Source organism: Vidua macroura, chromosome 1 (genome assembly GCF_024509145.1).
Source record: "Vidua macroura isolate BioBank_ID:100142 chromosome 1, ASM2450914v1, whole genome shotgun sequence".
NCBI classification, from domain to species: domain Eukaryota; kingdom Metazoa; phylum Chordata; class Aves; order Passeriformes; family Viduidae; genus Vidua; species Vidua macroura.
The window spans coordinates 138,180,068-138,202,600 of record NC_071571.1 but is presented as its reverse complement, the minus strand read 5'-3'; the positions used below and the strand labels follow the sequence as shown (position 1 = coordinate 138,202,600).

The window sequence follows — 22,533 nt, the reverse complement described above, 5'->3', positions numbered from 1 at the left end:
ATTGTTTGGGGCAGGGAAGCGAAGGAGTGAGCAGCTGTGTGGTGCTTGACTGCTAGCTGGGGTCAATCCACTAGAATTCCCTACTCTTCTTGTACATCTAATAACTAATTTTCAAATCCACTCAAGTGATGGAATATTTCTTTTATCTTTATACCCTGAAATAGAAAATTACTTACTCTTGAAAAATAGATGTCTATTTTATCATTTTAGATGGTGTTTTGCATAAACTAAGCTCTCTTCTTCCATATCTTGAAGGTGAAAGTCACAAGGTACAAACCTTTCCCTGGTGCCCAGAGCAGTGTTCTGTCTAGCCCATTATCTGACCTATGTTGACACAAATTCTTTCTAGCCTGAGTGCCATGTACTTCCATCTTTACAGTGCTGTGCCTGACCAATAACATGGTTGTGAAGTTTCTGGCTTACACTGATTTGTATCCCATCACTTGGTTGGGCATAGTGTACAATTTTGTCTGTTCATGCTTGTTAATATGCTACTAAACAATAAAAAGTCCCACAGAGGGTATGTCAATGAATGCTAGTTTGAATATAAAAAAATTCCTGATGATATTGAAATCCTTTATTCATATTTTTTATTTATTTGTTTTATTTCAGGCTCTCTGGAATGAATATACCTCCTCCAGTTATAAGCAACAAAAACTGGCTCAGACTACATTTTGTAACAGACAGCAATCACCGATACCGTGGATTTAGTGCCCACTACCAAGGTACATTTAAAGAAATAAATTTTAATTGTGGCTGTATTTGTTAAAAAAAAATAGTGCCTGAAGATTTAGGAAATGGGAAGGGTTATTTAATAAAAAAAAGTGCCTCATAAAAGTATAGTTTGTTTTTCAACCTGCTATATCAAATTACAGTCTGTTAGAATATGGGTGGTGTATTATCTAGTGTATCTAAATTCAGTTACCAAAAAATATTATGGGAAATACCTGCTTTATTTTAACCTATGCAAGTACTTAGCTTTTAAAATGGTCCTAATATTCTGAAAAATACTGTGGAACAGTAACAGAGAGAATGTCTTTATCATTAAATCATGGGAATGTCTCTATAGTTGTATTAGTCGTAGTTGTAAAGGAGTAAGTTTCTGTTTACTAAAATAGCATTTAATCACTATTACTTTTTACTGTGTTTTGGAATGCTTTGCATTATCAAAGGTTTAATTAACCAGAAAGATTCTTGCCCACAGTTTTTATGAACAAACATTTATTTTGAGTAAGAGTCAAAGCATCTGAAGCATAATTTTGGGAAAGTCACTGTTTGAAACAAGGTCATTCTAATGATAAAGTGCTAATGAAAACTAAATGTCAATAGTGCAAGGTAATACCATAAATAATATTTTTCAATATCCACAGTGTATCAATGGATCTTCAGGGAACAGTAAACCCTTGTTGTGTTTTTGTGCTTTTTCCATTTATCTGATGAAAAACAAATCATAGCATTCCTATCAAGATCTAGTTCAAGAATTTCTTTTACAGTTTCTTATAGAAAATCTTGCATAGGAAGAAGTTAGTTATATAAAGTTTTGCAGAGTCTGATAAAATTAGTCAAGTAATGCAAAAATTGCAATTATCAAAAGCCTATGACTAATGTTTTTAATTTGATCTTTGATATTAGCAAGTTTTACAGCTCTATGTACTTGCCTCAGATAGTATATTCTAAACAAGAACAGAAAAAAATTATTACTATTTTCAGTAGGTATTTTATATCTTTATTTGGACTTCCTGAGTTCATAGATGTTCTGGAATGTGTATTCTAAGTGAATTTATATGAAAGAAGCTTTCTTAATATAGCTTCAGGGCTGCTATAATGATTTATGAAAACACTGACTCATTTTTTTCATGATACCTTTAATACCACATATGATAAACCAAACTCTTTACTAAGTTGCTAGCTTATGGGACTGTAAAAAGATAGGAAGTAGGAATTCTCTCTAATAAATCTACCCCACAATTAAGAAACCATGTGATAACTATTTTGGTGGTTTAAGTGAAGTGTTTTGGATTGTTGAGCTGTTTCTTTTGAGCTAGTGAGAAAAGAAGAACAAACCATGTCTCATGGTAAACATACATGCATTCCTGCCAAAAATATTGAGGCAATAGCTAATGAAAGAGAACAGGCTTATGTTTATTTTTAAAAATGTGTTTCATCCAAGACCCATAAAACGTGTGAGTTGGTAGGTATGGGAGATTTGAATTTGCTGTGTGTCTTCTATTTCTCCTTACTACCTTAGAATGTAGTGATTAAATAATAGTGGTTTTACTATTTTGGTTTGCTTATTTAATATTTAATTGTGTATTGCTGAATGCATGTTAAAATGGACTAAATACCAGCTTGTTAAATGCTGCAACAGCCCACCATAATTAAAATGAAGAAAATGTCTTTTGCAACTCTAAAATAAATGTAGGCAGTAAAAAAATTCAGCATGTAAAGGAATTAAATGTGCATACTCAAGCCTATATGATCAATAAAAAATAACCTTGATAGTAGAAAATAGAAAAACACATGGTCAGATAATAGGGGATGTGTATTTTCTGGTAGGTTAATGGTAGACTAAAGGAGAGAGTGTAAGGAAATTAAATAAATATCATAGAATCAAAGAATGGTTTAGGTTGGAAGGGACCTTTAAGATCATCTAGTTCCAATCCCTGTGCCATGAGCAGGGACACTTCCACTAGACCAGGCTGCTCAAACTCTGCCATGAACACTTCTAGGGATGGGATATATTAAAAACCTTCCAACATTTAGAAATTAAACATTAAATATAAAGCACAAAATATTTCAGTTTTTTGAGAACTGTAACCTTAATTTTTTTTCAGTTAGAAATAACTTTAAGCTTTTTTGTAATGACAATTTTCAAACTGCAATTTCACTTATTTTCTGACATGAGTTTTCTGAAAATCAGATAACTGATAAAAATTTTAAAGCATTGCAAAATGTCATGTAGTACAAGGGCTTGATTTTATTTTCAAGAGTTTTTTTCTGCATTACTTTTGAGAGGGAATATGTTAATTCTTTAAATTGTTTTGTTTTTTTTTTTTTTTTATCAGAGTGCTACATAATAGTAGCTGTGTTAAAACCTCGGTCCTTCCCCTGCTTAATTGATGTAGATTGACTGCAACTTCTTTCTGAGTTCCTGAAACATAGTATTTGCTATATATTACCACTATAAACAGAATTACTAATTTCTTAGTACTTCCTCTAGTTTAATTTTCTTTATCCTATTATTACATATTTTTAAGGACTTGGACGTCAAATTCTGAACTTCAGAACACTGCATAATTTTAGTCTATCACTGTGTGGCACTGCAGTACCCCTTTCAACTAATCACTCCCTTGGTTTTCTGATTTTGTTTGCACTAGTGCACATTTTGTTAGTGTATTTGGGTCATGGTTTAACCCTGAGTAGCAATGAGGCCCTCTCACCACTACTCACTCACTCACTCACTCACTCACTCACTCACTCCATCCTCAGAGTACTGTGGCAGCAGCTTTCTGGCCACAGAGAGCAACATACAACTTTCCCAGGCATTATCCTGGGGAAGACTGTGAGAAGATCAAAGAAAGGAATGATAAACAGTTCTTATCTTCACTTGCTGTACCTGTTGTTGTGAACATGTGGAATGTGTTATGGAGATTTTTTTACCAAAGGATGATTTCTTAATTGGCCACTGGTCATGGTGTTTGGATTCAAGGACCAATTGGGTCCACCTATATCGTGACTGTCTGTCACGGAGATGGGTTTCTTAATAAGTATAGTATAATAAAGTGATTGATCAGCCTTCTGAGAATCATGGAGTCAATGCTAATTATTACCTGGGTGGGGGCATGCAACGACAGAGTACAATAGGGCAGAAAATAGGAAGAACAAGAGTTGAGAAATTTCATGGCTGGAATGAAGATGTGGCAAATCACTCATCAACTACTGTTCTGGAAAAAATGGCCTTATTATAAAAACTTTAATTTGGGTTGTTGGGTGTTGGTAAATTTTGGATGTTGGAAAACAAAGACAAATAGTAAAGAAATTATGAAAAGCACATTTACTCTCCTCTTTTGAAAGCTTATTGTCATTCCAAACACTTTCCCTTCCTCTATTCTACCACAGATTACTAATTTTCTGTTTAAGACCTTGCAAATAGGCATGGGCCTTTAAGACCTTTAAAGTTTTTTTAAATTGACTTATACAGAAAAAATGAAATCTGATGAGGTACATGAAACTGGGAAGCTCTCAGCTTTGTTGAAGTACACAGTGGTGTGAATTTTGTGTATTATTTTACTTTAATAGGCAATTTTATTCATGAAAGGTATTCATTTATACAATATTTAAAAGACATTGGTAAACAATAACCAATGTGGTTAGAAGAGAAATTTCAATAAGAAATTTCATTTAGAGGAGAATGAAAATATTTCCCTGCCTAGGCTGTGGTGTTATAACCCACATATTCTTGCTTGTCTGGTCATCTGTGTTTCAGCACTTCTTTCTATTCACTGAGAGTTCCTTGCCTTGATGCTTTCTCTTCTTGTTGCCTTGTTAGAACTCCCTTTGAATCAGAAACTGTTGGCTGAAGTAGAACAAAAGCTTCTTTGGATCTTCTTGAAGCAGCTGCTTCACTGTTTCTTGGCGCCAGTAATCCTCTTTCGCTGTTTCTAAAATTAGTTGTGCTCTTTTACTACTTCCATTTCCAGTTCCTTTTGGTTGCTGCTTTCTTTTGGTTACTTTTAGCACTCCATAATTTATGTATGAATTCATAATATTATCTAAGTAGACCTAAGGGATTAAGTTAGCTTCACAGCATCTGGTCTTACTGACTGGCATACACAAACTTCAATCTTTATATCAAGCATACCCAGATTCAGAAAAGGTTTTCAGGAAAAAAAAATCTTCATAAAAATCTTCATTTTCTGGTAGTTAAATATTACTTTAAGCATCTATAACTTTGCTATCTTTTTAGATCCAACATCCTTTTCCTCTCACTCTCTACCTTCATCCTCCTTTAAGCTCTGGAAGGTTTCAACAGTAGCCCTACAATTGCTAATCATTTCACTTGTGAAATCAATTTCTTAACTGATTTTGTTTCCTTCCCTTGTTTTTTACCTCTGTTTAAGCCATGTGCAAACTCATGCTTCACTCTGAGCAAAATAGTATCAAATACATAAATTGAGTGCACAAACACATTTGCCATTCATTAAGAATATTTGTTTATAGGAAAATGCAAATGAAGCTATGAAATATATCTATGAGCATTTCAGAACAGAATAAAATTTAGTTGTCTTGCTCATATTTAAAAATATGCAAATGGTTACTCTCCTTCATATTTTACAGCCAACTATGTGGAGCTGAGGTTGGATAAATGTGAGCACCTTGAGTGTGGGATGAAATATGAAGAAAAAGATGTTGAAGTTTCTTCTTGCTCTGCTTGATTTTCTATTGTTACTTTCTTTTTCTTTCTGTCATTTTGTTTGTGAATAGAAATGTATCTTCATCCATAAATTATTTATGGAGTTAGCTTTTCTTAATTTTTTTCTTGGTTTTGCTTTCAGAAAGAATGTAAAACAATTGCCAATTAGGTAAAGAACAATAGTACTAATCTGCCTTACAACATCATGGCTAGAGTTGGCAGAACGGGAAAACTGTCTTTATCACTTTTTTCACAACTTTAGGCAATTTAATCAGGATTTTGTCATTCATTTCTTATCTCAAAAGCTATTGCAACAAACACTACACTGCACTACTGCTGAAAGACTAGCAGCTGTAACAGAGACATAGGAAAGATTTTTGTTTAAACACCTATAGGTATCTGCATACCCATTGAAGCTGGAGAGCTGTGAAGCACTGTGCCTGTATATATGTGTGTGGAGACCCAGGGGGGCATCCCCTGGGTTGGGGAGACACAAGAAGCTTCCCTCAAAAAGCTGTTAAGACCCCCATTGGCTCCTTCCCCAGTTCCTATGTCTGTTCCTATGTCCCTGAGCCACTCCCTTCCTATTCCCTGACTGGCCCTTATCCTTGTACTGCCCCGAGACCAGGGTCACCCCTGTGCCCTTTGAGAGAGAGAAAACCTGGACCCTCCATGTGTGTGTGTGTGTGCCTGGGACTCTGAACATCTCACCGTGTGGCTGAATTAAACATCTGTGGATACCATGCAAAGGCCCTTTCTGCTTCTTTACCCTGGACTTTATTAGCAGCAATTCAGGCTACAACATATGTGCACTGATGCATCACAGAAATCACCCAAGATACCCCATGTATTTCTTTGGCAATGGCAGAAGTGCAGAAGTTCTTTGGGCAGACAAACCAAGGTGTTACCAAGATGTATGTTATGAAATTAAAAAATTTCTCCAATTCAAATTTATGTATGGGTAACTGAGCCTTCCCCATACCTTGCTAATCCTGCCAGCGTGGGTTTCAGAGTGACCACATGGTAGATGTTGGGTAGAGGTGTTCTAGAGTAGAAGAGACATCTGTGTGGCACTGGCAAGTTAGAACTTACAGGAGATCACATTGTGTGTTTAGTATGTCAGACACCTAAACACTAAGTGGACGTTTTGTCCCAGTGAGACAGTGGGGAGAGTCAGAAAAAAGGTAAAACTCATGGATTGAGATAAAGCAAATTTAACACAACAGAACATGATGGAAAAGTAGTAGTTTCATTAGGAAATAATTATAAAAGAATATGCAAAACTAGTGATGCACAAAGCAACTCACCACTTGCCAACCAATTTCATTCCAGTCCCTGAGCAGTGGTTGCTGCCTCCCAGACAAGTTGCCTCATCCCCTGTTCAGCATGATGTCATGTGGTATAGAATATTCCTTTGGCCAGCTGGGGTCAGCTCTCCCAGCTGTGTTCCTTTTCAGCTTCTTGTGCACACTCAGCCTCCTTGCTAGCAGAGTAGCATGAGAAGCTGAAAAATCCTTGACTCATGGTGAGCACTGCTCAGCAAGAACTAAAACATCAGTGCGCTATTCTCATCCTAAAATCAAAATATGGCACTATAAAAGCAATAAGGAAGAAAATTCACTCTATCATAGCAAGAACCAGGACACCATGCCATTCTGGCATAGAAACTGGAAGAAGGGAAGGAAGAAACAGTATATAGCCATCTGTTATATCCTGTCTTAGATGTGTGCTTTTAAATTATTTAAAACACTACATTCCTCTGAAAGCAATGGCTAGATTTGCATTTATTCTAATCATTTGTATGCCCTGTGCAACTACGGACACACTGATGTGGGTTTTTAATCTCAGTTGGCATTTACTAATCACTTACTGAATTTTTTTTTTTTTTTAATACTAGAACATTCAAGGTCTTGAGATTCTCTAGGAGAAAGAAAGGTACTGCATCACTTGAGTGCATTTGTAGAAATCTACTACTTTGACAAGGGCTGTATGTTCTGCATTGGCCAGTGCAAATAAGTTGTTGCTTTCATTGATAATATATTTGACAGATGACAGATATTTATTTTTTAAGAGAGATACTTAGTTATCAGAATTGTAAATCTGTGACTTTTAAGACCTTGAAATTCTTTTGTCAATACAGCGTAGATGGCTACCTGATTTTCCAATAGATGCAGGAGAAAGGAATGAAAGGAATCCTCTCTTCATAGACTGAAATTACCAGAGCCTCTCAGAAGTACTTTTTTTTCCCCTCCAGGCATAACAAGAGCTTAAATTGCATACACCGTCATATAAGTAAATGGTTTTAGTGGATTTTCATACTCCTGGGTCTTTCAGCTTTACTTTATCTCATACTGAGGTATATATTCTAAACAGATTCTTTTTCACCTTTGCACCCTTGAGAGGACTTTTATTCACAGTTATACACCCACACAATTACAGTGCACAGAATGACATTGACTTTGTTCTAATAAAGTTGTAGAGGAGAAAAAATGTTACATTTTGTTGACCGTCTCCAAATTTAAAGATCTTATTTTCAGAATTCCCACTATTTCGAACACCACTATTGACAGTTAGTTCTGATACTGTGTATGGATCCAGAGAGATCTAATTCTAAAATTTTAATTAATTTTTTTTTTTTTTACTTCAAGTAAGATAATATTTCATTTAAAAAATGAGAAGAGTCTGGCAATGTCTTCTTGACACCCACCTTTGAGATGTTTACATGTATTGATCAGATTCCCTCTCAGTCTTCTCTAAACTAAACAGTTCTAGCTCTTGCAGTCTCTTCTCATAAGAGGAATGCTCCAGGCCCCTCATCATCTATTTTGCCCTCCACTGCACCCTCTCCAGTAGTTCCTTGTCTTGTACTGAGGAACCCAGATCTGGACACAACAGTCCAGATGTAGCTGCACTAGGGCCAAGTAGAGAGGAGGATCACCTCTCTCGATCTGCTGATCACACTCTTCCTGTTGAATGGCAGCACAGCCTTCAGGTGTATCAGTCACTCCTCCCAGTTTCATATCATCAGCAAACTTGCTGAGGGTACATTCAATCCCTTCATCCAGGTTATTGAAAAACTAGTTGAATAGGATTGGACCCAATATTGGACCCTGGGATTCATCACTAAGTACAGTCTTCCAAGTGGTTTTTACTCTGCTGATCACAATCCTCTGAGTGGCAATTCAGCCTGTTCTTGATCCATCTCAGTGACCTTACTAATTCATTCACTTAACCTGATTCATCTAACACACATTTCGTGAGTTTATCTGCTAGGATGTTATGTAAGATAGTGTCAAATTAACATGTTTTTAGATTTGCCAATATATTTTTTCCTGTAGAAGTTTTCTTTGTCAGCATTTCTCTGTGCAACATAAAAGTGAGAAAGATACTTGTAGTAACCAAGCTTTTATGGATATTAGAAACAATTTTGGCTATTGAACAAGAACACTATCATTTTTATCATTGTATTATGGTGCAAAATTGCCTGAAATGCTCACTAAGGCAATGCATATGTAATTCCTCTTAAAATGATTTTGAAATTTTAGTGTGTAAGCATTTACCTTAGGACATCTTGAAATTGTTGTCTAATGGATCACTGGGGTCCTCTCACAGAGAAGATTTTCCTCAGGCAAAGCTCTTGTTTTGCACTGGATGTCACTTCTTAGCTTAAAAGTTCACTTACTGCCCACTTGATGCTGACAGCACACAATGTTCTGCAGGAATAGTTTTATCTCCGTAAACTCTAAGTGGATTTTGAATCAGTTTTTATACTGAAGAAACCTTTTTCCTTGCCAGAGAATTGTTTTCATCTCACTTAGGTCCTGACCTTTCTTTAAAAGTATTATTTTTTAGTCTGTCCTGACCTTTTAGATAAAACCAAAACATAAAAGACGGTAGTTTCCTTTGTAAATAATTCTACTTCGCTTTGCTTTATAATTAAGATTTATTCTGCTTAGAGATTATTTATTCTGAGTGAGAAATAAGGGCAAAATAACACTTCTTGTTAAATTAAATGTATTGCTTTGTTCATAGGCATTGTATTTTTCATCGTGAATAAGAGACAAGCACAGGTGAACTGTTCCCTGAAGGCTGGTGAGCTCAGGGATCAGGGTTGAGGCTAGCAGTGCAGGGCTTTTCAGCCAGTGTTGGTCCCCTGACCCCAGCCAGGGAGCAGAGCAGGCTTTGGGCACATCTGGAGGCAGACCAAACCCTGGGTATTGGGCATCTCCATGGAAAAGAGGACAGGCCAAGGCCAGGCAGGGACATTAGCCCCATGGCTAGGTAGAGCAGGAATAGGGGAAGAGGGGGACAAGCACTTCTGTGGCATCACTGGGGCAAGGACTCATGGCTTTAACCTTGTGGCCTTGGACCCATAGGCATAGGTGGGGAGAGGCCCTGGGAAGGCTGGCCAGTCCTGTCTAGGCCTATTAGAGCCCTAGGAATCCCGACAATAATTGGAGAGTACTTCAGTGGTGTGGGGTACATAGAAAAATAGTGTATGTTTGGTATACAGAACTTCAGACCAGAAGTGAGTTGGGTTGTAATGCACTTATGTAATATTATGTTAGCCAGAGATTCTTGTTATAGCCAAAAGGAGCACAATTTATTGTTATTCTAATTGATGTTATGATGATCTGATAGTTTGAATTATCAAATATAGAAAAGCATCAATGATAAAAATACACTTATAAAAGTTAAGAACTGCCTTTCTACTTTCACCTGTATTTCTTTTGTCTTATTTTTACCCTTTTCTCTGTGCTCCTGGGTAGGGATTACAATGAATTAAGAGCATCCAAGGATCTGTTAGGAGAAGTTTGACACTCCTGGACATTAAGTGAGCCTCTTCTTTGGTCTTGGAGTTGAATTATTCCTTTTTTTTATATTTTCTTAACATAGTCTGCTTCTTTCTCATTGTCCTTTACTAAAATCTGCAAGTTGCACATTAGCCTCCCTCAGCCTAAATATGTTTCTTGCTATGCAAGACCTATGTAACTTTATCAGATCATTACTGTATGCAGTAGTATCAGAGCACAATTTTTCTGAAGTGCCACCAGTTCAAGAAATAGTTACTTGACACCTATGAGTTATCAAAAATAGTGAAAAAAAAATCAGGCCAAGCCAAGCCTACATGATGTCAACATAAATTCTGTGGCCTTGTGTTACTAATGGCAAAATTGTACTTACAGGCTGCAGTCTCTATAAATTTTGTGTGACTTACGTAAGCTAAACAATGAAAAAAATATGCTTAAGTATTAAGATTTGTATTCAAGATACCTTTTCTGCAACCTTGTCTTTACCATTTGCCAAGTAAATAAACAAACTTTCTAAAAACTCTATATAATTTCTAACAAGCACCAATCAGTTTAAAAACATGCGATAATTAAAAAATATATTACATATATTGGCTATTAAAATAATTTTCTGTATTAAAATAATAATCTGTAATGAAGGTTACTATATCAGATAATTTATTATTTTAAATTTGTTTAGCAATCTCTAGTAATAAGTTCAAGTCAAATAGCTTCTTGATGCTTCATACTGGATTTAGAATAGAAAATGTGGGCATTAGCCTGCTTAGGGCAGATATTAGACACTCAAGAGCAGTGGTACAAAGATTTTTGCTATTGAGAACAAGTGAAAGAGATTATTACTGGGTTTAAGATTAATTATTTTCCCATGTATTTGAACTTCACTGAAAATATTAAAACTATGACTGTCAGTCATATCAATACATAATTTGAGCTTTAGCAGGTATTGTTCTATCTGAAAGTGTATATTTGATTTATAAAGACCACTTTGCTTGCTAATAATAATAATGAACACCTTTGTCTTGGTTTGAAAAGATAGGTGTCTGCTAAGGAAGGCAGAAATCTCCCTTGAAATGGAGAATGTAAAGCCCCTCCCTCTGAATTATTAAATTTTGAAATTAAGGGGCTCTCAGGCAAAGATATAGGACTAAGAATAACAGTTCTTTATTAGGGAGAAAATAAAAATAAAATAAAAATGGACTAATACAAAACAACAATGACAGAGTCAAATATGACCTGACACCCTGTGGGTGTTGGTAGCAGTCCAATTAAATGGTAGCTGCAGTGCTCCTGGAGTGACAGATGTGGTTCTGTTGAAGCAGTGATCCTATAGAAGGGTGTAGTTTTCCTCTGAAGGTCCAGTGAGCCTGGTCTTCCTCTGGGAATCCAGTGGAAAAGAAAGCTGCTCCTCTGGGAATCCACAGGAGGAAAAGGCTGACTGTGGTTTTCCAATTGTCAGATTATACCTAAGTAGGAATACTTGGCTCCTCCCCCTGGGCAAAGCATCTCACAATGGGATGATGTAATTTTATCAGTCATGCAGTGAGACGCAATGGCCCATTAACAAAAGATGTTTTCTGGAGGGATGATTGGTTGTGGAAGAGATAAAGAAAACTGCCCAATTAACAGAAGATAACTGCCCCACCTCTAACAGATGGCAATACAATATACACCCCCATTTGCAACCTAAGACAACACATTAGGCAACTAACATTAATATTAAAAGGAAGGTGAGAATTTAATTTTGTTGGAAATAAATGAGAGCACCACAATATCATGGCATATCCATGGTGACACAAGAAACAGTATTAGAAGTCAGAACCTTTAAATTTTAAATTTACCATTTTCTTTAGTGGTTGCTATATACATTTTAATGTACATAGCCTGTATAGTAATTATTCTTTCAGATTTGCTTATTTGATGTTATCCTATCCTTGAAAAAGGGAAATAACATTCTTGCACTATGATTCACAGAGTCAAGTTAGAAAGAAAATAAATATGTAAGACAATATTTGCAAGGCTTTTTACTTTATAAATAAAATAAAGCTACTCTTTTTGAGGTTAATAAATGTGACTGTTTTGCATTCCCAGCATTATATTGCTCAATTAGTCGATTCCTACAATATTATTGAGAGTCTTGAAGGATTTTTAAGTTGTATTGTTTGGGTTTTTTTTTGTATGATTATGTTTGATTATACAGATCTATGTTACATTGATGCATATCTCTTTTGAAAAGAAAGCTAAGTATGACTATGAAAATAATTATTTTGTAAATTGAATAACTGCTTTCTCATTTGCTAACATTCATTTATGTTAAGTTTTGGTTTTGGTTTTTTATTTTTCTTAAAATAACAGGCCTATCAAAAAGTACTTTCTCACTTTAAGTAAACCAACTGAAATAACAATATCCATATGTGAGCCTATGTTGGAATTTTCATATTCCTTTCTATTCAACAAACATATATTGCTGTAATAAATTCTATTATTTGGACAAATATATATATATATAGTAGCTCTGTCTATGTCCTGATTTTTGTAGAAAGGAAATAAATAATGTTAGAGATGTCTGGCATTTTGTTTGAATTTTCAGATTTCCAAATGTAATCAGTTTGATAAAATTAAGATGCATAAATTTAACACATTTTCACTATCTACTTAAAAAATGTAAAGTGATCTTAAATTTACCAAGGCATATGGAAGATCATCGAGACATGCATTTGTGTATACTGAAGTATGACATACTTCCTCCATCTCTGAAAATTTCTGGGTGATGCTTGTCACTTTCAGAGTGTTTTGGTATACATCTTACTGTAGCAATTGATTAAATTTACAACTTTACATAAACAATACAGAAAAAGAGAAAAAGAGATAACAATAAGGAGGTTCAAAAAAGAGAGCAAAAAGAAAAGGGAAGCTGAAAAAACAATCGTAAGAGAATGCAATAATGCAAAAAGTTAAATTCTGCTACCAAAAGGAAATAAAAATGAAATTTTGACTCTAGTCCCACAAATGTGGACAACATCAAAACAAAAAGAACCAAAAGGATTTTTTAAAACTTCTGGCTAGATAGATTTTGCAGGTTTTGCTATCTGTATAAATCATTGCCTGTTTGAACTAAAGTCTAGAAATTTGTTTTGAACCCTATCTTTTTCAGTCATGTATTTCTTTACAGCCACAGTTTAATTGTATTTCTATAAAACCACAGTTTCATTTCTTTTCTGAAGAGCTGTGAGATGAAAATAGATTTTGTCAGAAGAATATTTTATGGCAGCCATTAATACTGATTTGATGTTCTAAAATCTATGTTTATGTATCTTTTTCCTTTATTTTCTATTAAAATTTGATCCTAAGATCAAGGTAAAGATACTAGAAATTTATGAAGAATAAAATAAGTGATTTTAAAAAATAATATGTCTGGAATTACATATGTTAAAAGAATCAAATAAGCTGCTATATCTACACAAACTTGAACATTCCTTTAACAGATCCAGACTATATTCTTCTAATTACATTTCTAACTCTACTGGAAATTTTTTGCAAGCATCAGATATTTAATGACAGAGAACATCAAAGAGAACAAACAGGTAATTAAGATAGTAAAAAAAAAAGTGTCTTCTTAATAGAATGCAGGGGTCACTCCAAAATTAGTTAAGTATAGGAAGGTTTTAAGTGAGGAAGCTAAATAAGCCTTGACTAAAAGTCCTTGAACATCTGAAAGAAGAATAAAGATAGAATATAGTTATTACTCTTTTTAAAAATTCTGTTTATAATTGTAACTCTCTTTTTTCCTTTAATGAGGTATGAATTTATTTTTTTGCTTAAGATTGTTTACACTTTTTTCTCAATTAGCCATTGCAAAATAATAGACTGGCCTCTTGCTAATAAGATACACAGGAAAAGTCCCAGGCTGACTTCATGGTAGTCACCACATTAACACTTAGTAGTAGTCTGAGTCCCATTTAGGGTCATCTGCATTAAGGACCTTTACCTTTATTTGGGAAGTGTGTTGCTGGATCATATGTGTCACAAGACCTAATAAAGTCCTGTACCTTTATTCATTCTGAATAAATAAGATAGTGAATATTCCAATTTGCTTTCACATTTTGAACTCAACACGGTTTTAGGAATCAGCTAAACAAATCCTCATTAATTAGAATAGCTGTTGGATGGTAGCCTTAGGTCCCATTTGGTCTCATAAGCAATTTGCATGTTTTTATCTGTTCTTCAACTGCTGAAGTTAAAAAAATTAAATTTAGAAAACAGTCATAAATGGGCCAGACTTTCTACCTAGAGTCCAATAACAAGTGGAGCACTACAAGTGTCTGTGCTGGTACAAGTCCTCTTCAACATGTTTATCAATGAGCTTCAGTAAATGACAGACACCAGTCTCTTTGGATTTGCACATGCCACCACAATGTCAGTCATTATAGTCAAAGACCAACAATCAATATAGCTGAGGACAGGGTTACCACAAGGACACAGACAGGCTGAAGGAATGAACCAATAGGAATCCTATGAAACTCAATAAGGGTCAGTGTAAAGTTCTGTAGCTGGGTAAGGAAGAACCCCTGGCAACAGGAGTGTCTGATAGCAAACTACTCTGCTGAATCAGCCCTGTATGTTGTGGCAGACAGCAAACTGAGCATGACACCAGCATGCCCTGGGAAGAAAGAAGGCCAACAGCATCCTGAGTTATATTAATAAGAATGCGGTCAGTAGATTCAAAGAGAAAGATTTTTGTCTTTGTCTTAACTCTTCTGTGACCATAGCTGGAATAATGCCTCAAGATTTGGGCTTCATGACAGGGAAGATGAGTTTTTTGCTGAAGCAAGTTCATTGGAGGGTCACCAAGATGGCTGGGGGCTGGAGCACTTACCCTGTGAGGCAAGACTGAACAACCTGAGCTTTTTCAACCTGGAGAAGAGGAAAGCTTTCCAAAGTCAGAGTCCTTTAAAAGAAAAAATAAAAATATAATTTTCAACAAGCATTTTCATTCTGTTAGATACCATTTTCTGCCTTATTTTTGTTTCTGGTGAATGCTTCTCAGAGTGGGCAAAGGTATTTATTATTTCCCTGGATTATTCCCTAAGGAATTACTCATAAAAAGTTAGTGCACTAGATTAATTGTTAATTGAACTTCCACTATGAGTTTATCTGGGGTAAGTTTCCTTTGGTATTATGTTTACAACAGGAACCCTGTGTATACTTGTAACATATTGCATATGCAAAATGTGTGCATCTAGCACAGATTCATAATCTATTTTTGGAGCTTTGTTTCAGGCAAATGTCAAAGGTTCTTGCCTCTTTTCTTTACTAAAAATGATCCTGGAATCAAGAGCAACTTCCACTCCTATATAAATAGAAAGGCTTATGGGTCTCCCATATGTTTGCATTATCCTAAGTTTTAACAGTTGCAACACTTTTGAGTGGTGTCTTGTTAAGACTAGTTTTCTGAACTGAATTTCTCTGTAGATCATCAACTTGATCTTTTTTCACTTCTACATAGCTACAAGTTTTTAAGTGTAAATACCACTTTGAATCTTTCCTTGTGTAAGCAGGCTAATTTGACACATTAAAGGCCCTCAGTTTTACTGACTTTCATCTGTTCTCCTTCCACAGAGACTTAGAGAAACTCTGGTCCAGTCTAGTAGGTCTCAGAGTGTGGGTTGGTCAGGTTTTCTTTCTTTGTGAACCCATGCCCTAACCAGACATTATACTTTCTAGACCCCATGTCCTTACTGCTTCCTCATATGATTCATCCTGGCAGTTCCTCAAACTTCACATCTTCTCAGAGGCTGATTGTGATTTCAAAGTGATGCTCTGCCTCTGAGTTGACTTCAGTTGACTGCAAAATTTTGGTTGAAGCTTTTCCCAAAAAGCAGAGCTCAGTCTTCTTTTTTTTTTTTTCCTTATTGTGCCATTTATCATTAAAAGCTTTTCTTCCATTTTTTCCTTTTTAATTTTTTTAAACTAGAGTATTAAAATAAAATAATATAGGAATATTTCTTTATCACATAGAAAAATACAATTTTTAAAATAATGTCTTTGACAAACTGAAATGTCAGATGTGATTGCAGAAGACTGAAGTGGAGAGTATGTTAAAATGCCCTTGCAACAAATGTGTTTCAATTAATCTAAGATCCTTTTTATAAAATAAATACACCAAAATTCACACTTTTGCAGATTACAAATACTGTTTATGGAAAACATTGATTCATCTACTCTGTGTGGTAGCTGATACTTACAAGATTGTTTATACAGAACATTAATTTCCTCTCAAAATCCTCCATGTAAATCAAGTAATATTGTTTAATTTTACTGATCTTCTGCATGAGTTCTTCAGTGTAAATGGATATGGGAGCCTAACAACTTTCTGTTTGAAAAATGCCTCTGTATCAAAGCAGTACTTTCAAGTGTGTAAACTTTGTAGCTTTAAGTAAGTTTAATTTTTCTTGTTTTTTTCTTTTGAGATGGACATTTTTTAAAGTTGTTCTCATTTAAAGTGCTGTGTCTATTTAAATAAATAGGATAGATCATGCCATTTGATGGAGATTTTGAATCTAGTTTTACTTTGACCTTGATATTGGAAAAAGGTGAATGCCTGTTCTTGTACATTTGCATGCATGCTAAAGATATGTTCACATAGATTTTGTTTTAATAGCAGTGGTTATGTAACATACATTAAGTTTTCTTTGTTTTAAACAACATTTTTCTGTTTCAAAATATCTCTTGGCCATGCATTTGTATTTTCTGTGTTTTAAACTTGATACCAATCTGTCAAAATTTATTGTATACAGAATCATAAGTAGTCCAGACTTTTGCTATTATGCATATTGTGACAATTTTCTTCTTTTATTATGAAATAAAGAATAAAACATGTCTAGATCTATTTTAGTTACTTATGCCACTGCAATTATAGGATAGCAAGTAGTTTTTGGTTTGGTCTTTGACACATAAACCTGGAGTCTTACATGGTGCTTCTAAGGATTTTTAGTTTCGCAGGGGGAACCACCACTATTTAGAAGTGCTATACTACAGAACAGATGTTAAGACATTAAATGTTAGATAGCAAAAATAATATGCACCCATATCAGCTTTATTTGTTGTCTTTATAAAGCTAACATATCCTCTTATCTTAGCATTTTTAATAGTATGATAAAATTAACCATTTTTAGACTAAAATTTCTGCAGTAAACAAAAGAGACTTTATTAGCAAGACTATTTCTGATATGAGGATCTCTTCCATTATTTTATACAGAACATTTAAAAATTCTGTCAAGAGATCTGATATACCTTGTGCCTTAAATATTCTATATAATGCTTAATTCCTCTGTGAGTCTTATTTCCATTTTCCAGTGTACAGATTTTTCTAAAAGTGTGAAAACTCTTGTTGCTTTCCATCCTGACATCACCCACTACATTTAAAAGACAAGTCTCAAAGTATGAGAGGAGAGCACAGAACCAAAAAGAGAAGTGTGGAATATTATTGTTTGAACGACTGTTCAAGGGTCCCTGATTATTATGATGGAATAAAAAAAGCCATGTTTTAAAGATACTAGTAAAACATAGTACAGTTCATGCTACATCAGATTTGTTTCTGCTATTTTTTATGGTCAATTTTGTTATTCATTGCCCAGTCATTTATTTGTTCCAGTCAAGATGGAGTTTCTACTGTGTTAAGATGTTCTAAATGCTCACAGGTGAGAGAATTGGCTGCCAAACATTTGCAACCAAATATGGGGGATGGGGAAGGATGAAAATGTTAATAAAATATTGAAAAATTTGCTATATATTTTAAATACTAGAGAATTTAAAATTGCTAACAATGTTTTCACAGGCAGGGCATGGACAACTTTCTTAGCTTATCAAACATTTTGTGTGTGAAGGTTTTTAGTAAAATAATCTGGTCTATTACAGAAATCAAGGAGCAAAAAGAAAATTACATATGAAGCCTTTTTACAATCTTAAGTATAAATAATAATGCTGACAAGTTTTTTTAAATGTGTACCTCTTATTATTCATCTACGCTTGGCCTCGTGTCAAGTCTAAATGGGCTTTTAGAGCCCTGTCAAGCTTTGAGGAAGAGAATGAGCATATCTGGCAGCCTTATTAGTAGCTGAATTAGTAGCTTATGGAAGCTTTTTCTGCCACTTAGGTTACTACAAAATGCTGCCATTTCACTCCTCAATAGGATGGTTACCGCTTTTCAAAGTGTGGGGCCCCTATCAATAGTATAGCTGTATATTTTGATCTAGCCATGCTGATTCAGGACTGAACATGCAGGGGTGGAAATTATGTGTTGTCATTATGACTGGTAAAAAAGTTTAAGTTTTGAGGACATTTAAAACTTAATATGTATTATCACTATTATTACAAAATGTTCACTAGCATTAAACAATGTTCTGATTGCTTCAATTTTTAAAATAAAGCCTATTGACTTTCCTCTTTCCATGTCAGTTGTCTTTACTATGTTAAACAGAGGGAAATTTATCTTTTAGATTGATCAAGAAAACACAATTAAAAAGAAAAAGTTAGCATCCAGTACTACTGTGTGTCCCACAGGTTCTTCTACTTTCATCAAAACTGCCTCCACTGGTGAGTTAGAGGAGCATATTGCAGCCACTACTGGTGCCATTACTGTTGCTAGCACATCTGCTGATGTTGCTGTATCCAGTGCAGTGACCACCTGTAAACAATCTGCTGAAGGAGAACGAGTACAAGCTATGAATATAAGAAAATCTGTTCTGGAGTCGGCCATGTACAAGGAAACACTCTCTCTTCATCAAGCAAATTTACAAAGCATAAGACGACGACCAAGAAATGCTGAACAGATAGAAAGAACTAAAGAACTTGCAGTTGTTACTCATAGAGGTATTGGATATTATTTTACTTGTGCCCATGTAGTTATGAAAAAATATTTTGTATACATTAAAAATGAAAGTTCAGGTATCCATTTAGGAAATGTAATTGAACCAAATGGGAAAGGGAGTAAATCTGTCTAACTTTGAGTTCTAGTAGGGCAGTCAGATGGAAAAACAAAATTAGTAATACTATTGTCTTGGTTATTTAAATTGATTTGATTTATAAAAAGACAAAATGTACGTATAAGGAATTTTCTTTTGATGTGACTTTATAACTTGCATCATTATATTTCACAATAAAGCCTAGTGTAAGAGATATCTGATGAAAGTTTAGAGAATTGAGGTTAGACAATTAATCTATTCTGCATATATGATTAGTTATAATTAACCATAGCATAAAGAATGTACTTTATAAATAGCTACTGTTGTAAATTAGTAGGTGATGCAGTTGTATTCATCTCCCATCTGGTTAAATCTTCAGCAACATTTTGTTTTTTAAAAAATGTGTACATATTCATTCCATCAAACATGAAATCAATGATCAAATCAACATTTAGAACGCTAGGATATTCAGCAAATATCAAAGTGTTAAAGCTAAAGATCTCATATATTTTTATATTGAGATAATCTAATCTGCATGCTAAAATATTCATAATGAACAACATTTGGAGTATAAAACTAGCATTGTTTGCTGTGTTAAAAGCAAATGCCTATATCTGAAACATGAAGCTGAGAAAAAGAAATGCTGGAATGCCTTAATTTAACCAGCAGATATTCAGAAAAAAAATTGCATGTGGTGTGTTTTTTAACCTGCACAATTTCAGGAAAGGATCAGCTTAATTTTTAAGGCTAATGTTGTTGAATAAAATTTATTTTATATTTTGAATTTTTATTATGTGCTTTATGTTAATCAATTGTACATGAAAAATTATAAAAACAAATATATTGATAAGAAGCACCTTTTATAGCCCAAGCAATTTTCAGAAGTCTTATTATATGATTGATATTTTGTTAAGACAGTCTTATTTGGAATCTGTTGTCTTACTGGATAGTCACCTAGTGTTAGTTATTGTAGCTTCATTTACTAACACCTTTTGAAACAGGAGAGCTGCAGTTTTTCAGAATTTTAAAATATATCAGTAAATAGAATAAACGAAAAACAAACACTGTCTTTGGTTTGTATATAAAATAGAAATCATTAAATAGTTGTTTATGTTTCATTTGTATTAATTTCAGTGGAGATCTTTTGGTTTGCATATAAAATAGAAATCATTAAATAGATGTTTATGTTTCATTTCAGTGGAGATTTTAAGTATTTTCTGCTTATTGACTGATATAAATTAATCAATAGTTTGGTTTGTACTAGTTGTGTGGCTGTACACTCACTTCACAATGTCTTTGGTCAAGTTAAAAAAAAAGGGTTTATTTTCAGGGGGAATTATGAGGGGGAATGTGAGGATCTGTAATAATATCTTCTAATTTAAAGACGTAAGAATGTACTACTTTGGCAGTTAAATATGGCAGTAATTGTGATACACATACAGTTTTTTTCCCATTTCCTCTTTGGAATCATTACACTTCAGTGTCCTCTCCATTGTTTTCTCAGTGCTCCTTTCTTCTCTGACCTATTCCTTAGCACAAGATATAGGTACGGCACGTACTTCTAAATTATTTTATTAAAATAAAGTGTTAAACATTTGATTATAAAAAAAATAATAATTTAGACATCAAGATACTGCTACAATAATGTTATGGGGCTAATTTTTCACATATTAAATTAGTACTAAAGGTACCAAAAGGTGTGACAACCCACATACAACTGAAACCAGACTTGTATAGACCTCAGTGGAGAAGAAAGGCCACACCTAGTTCCATGTCCATTTTATTGCCTCATGCAACATTGAAAGTCTTGCTTTTGCTAGCACTCATTATACAAAAAATTTAAATTTTTTACTGTGTCTCTTACTCAAGGAACAGTATATGTGTGCATGCTATTAAAGGATATTCCTATACTGAGTAAAAATTTACCATTTTTACTCAGCAAACACCAATATTTAATAACAGCCATTAAAACATATCAAATGACCTTGAATAAATAACCCATAATTTTCTTCCATGTAATATTCCCTACTAAAAAGACACAGACATATTCTGAAGGAATTTTTGTGAATGTGAGATAGTTTTTAATTGACTTGAAGGAAGGATGTTCCAGAGGTATTTCTATAGAATTTCCTGTAGGCTATTATTGAAGTATTTTAACTTCTCTTTGACAATGCATTATGCACAGAAGTTTAAAAACTCTGCATATTAAAAAACTATGGAATTATATGACCTATATAAGAATTTTATATTAATTACTTTTCAAATTATTTCTCTATTTAACAGTTATTAAAAATTAGTTTTTACTTTGGATTTTTTTGCTGGTTTTAATTTAAGAATTACACTCCCAAGTTATGCAAATTAATTCATAATTGAGAAGACAAAATTTAATATACTAAATATAGTTACTAAAACTTACTATATGTAAGTATGAATATTTAAAATTGTAAAAATTGATTGTACGTATAGACCTAACTGTAGGCTTTTTTGAGAATATTACTAGTAAGACCCAAATAGCGCAGTTTTATGATACATTATCATAGATGTAAAATCATAACTGCAGAAAAAGAGCAGTACTGTTGGCCTTCCATGGGATTGTTTTGTGAATAAAGGGTTTCAGAGTGAGTAGACGATAACAATACTCTATTGTTTTGTAAAAGTTTTTGGAAGTTTATGCATGAACGAGATCTATAAAGAGAACGGGAGATTTATATATACCCAAAATTCAACTGCTCGCTGTAAATTGCTGTACTATATACACTACCTGGATCTCAATAATAATTTAAATTGTGTCAAAAGCTGACTGATTATTATCTTCTCTAAGCTTATTAGCTGGAAAAAAGGAACTTTAGGTGCATTTGGTGAAATACTTTCCTTAAAATTAAGGAAGTACAAGTATTATTTTATAGGGCAGTAGTGAGATCTCTTGAAGAATACTGTACATGATTATACTTTCTTCATCAACAAGAATTCACACTGAATCAGATAAATAAAGGTACTATAATGATGTCACATTTTCCTGGTCATCCAACCTTACAAAATAAAATGTAAGACAGGATGAAAGCATAAATTTTGAAGTGAATGTTAGTATGTAGAGAACTTAAGTAATGACAAGTTAGTATGTAATATATAAATATTTTTATTAGGGAGATGAGTAAGAAGGGTTCTTGTTATTGGAACACTGAAACCTTGTAGAAGGAGGGAGTAGATGAAGGATGAGAGGCTTAATTGAAGATGCACCTTGATAGGCTAATGAAAAATAGATTTCGATAGGATAGCTGGTAGTGAAAAGCCGCACCCAACCCAACTAAGGACTTGGGTCCTTAGCTCTAATGAAACCAAGTGATTAAAT

General features: G+C 34.1%; 1 protein-coding gene across 3 annotated transcripts in view; it reads left to right on the top strand.

Annotated features, from left to right (window-relative positions):
- The window catches only part of CSMD3 (CUB and Sushi multiple domains 3), a 585,002-nt gene that overhangs the window by 214,899 nt on the left and 347,570 nt on the right, over positions 1 to 22,533 (top strand). For 2 of the 3 annotated variants that reach the window (XM_053983153.1, XM_053983147.1), the window contains exon 6: positions 613 to 725. In XM_053983153.1, coding sequence (XP_053839128.1) covers positions 613 to 725 — 113 coding nt within the window. Of the gene's footprint in view, positions 1 to 612; positions 726 to 18,783; positions 19,093 to 22,533 lie in introns of all 3 variants that reach the window. The other variant, XM_053983136.1, reaches the window with a different exon arrangement.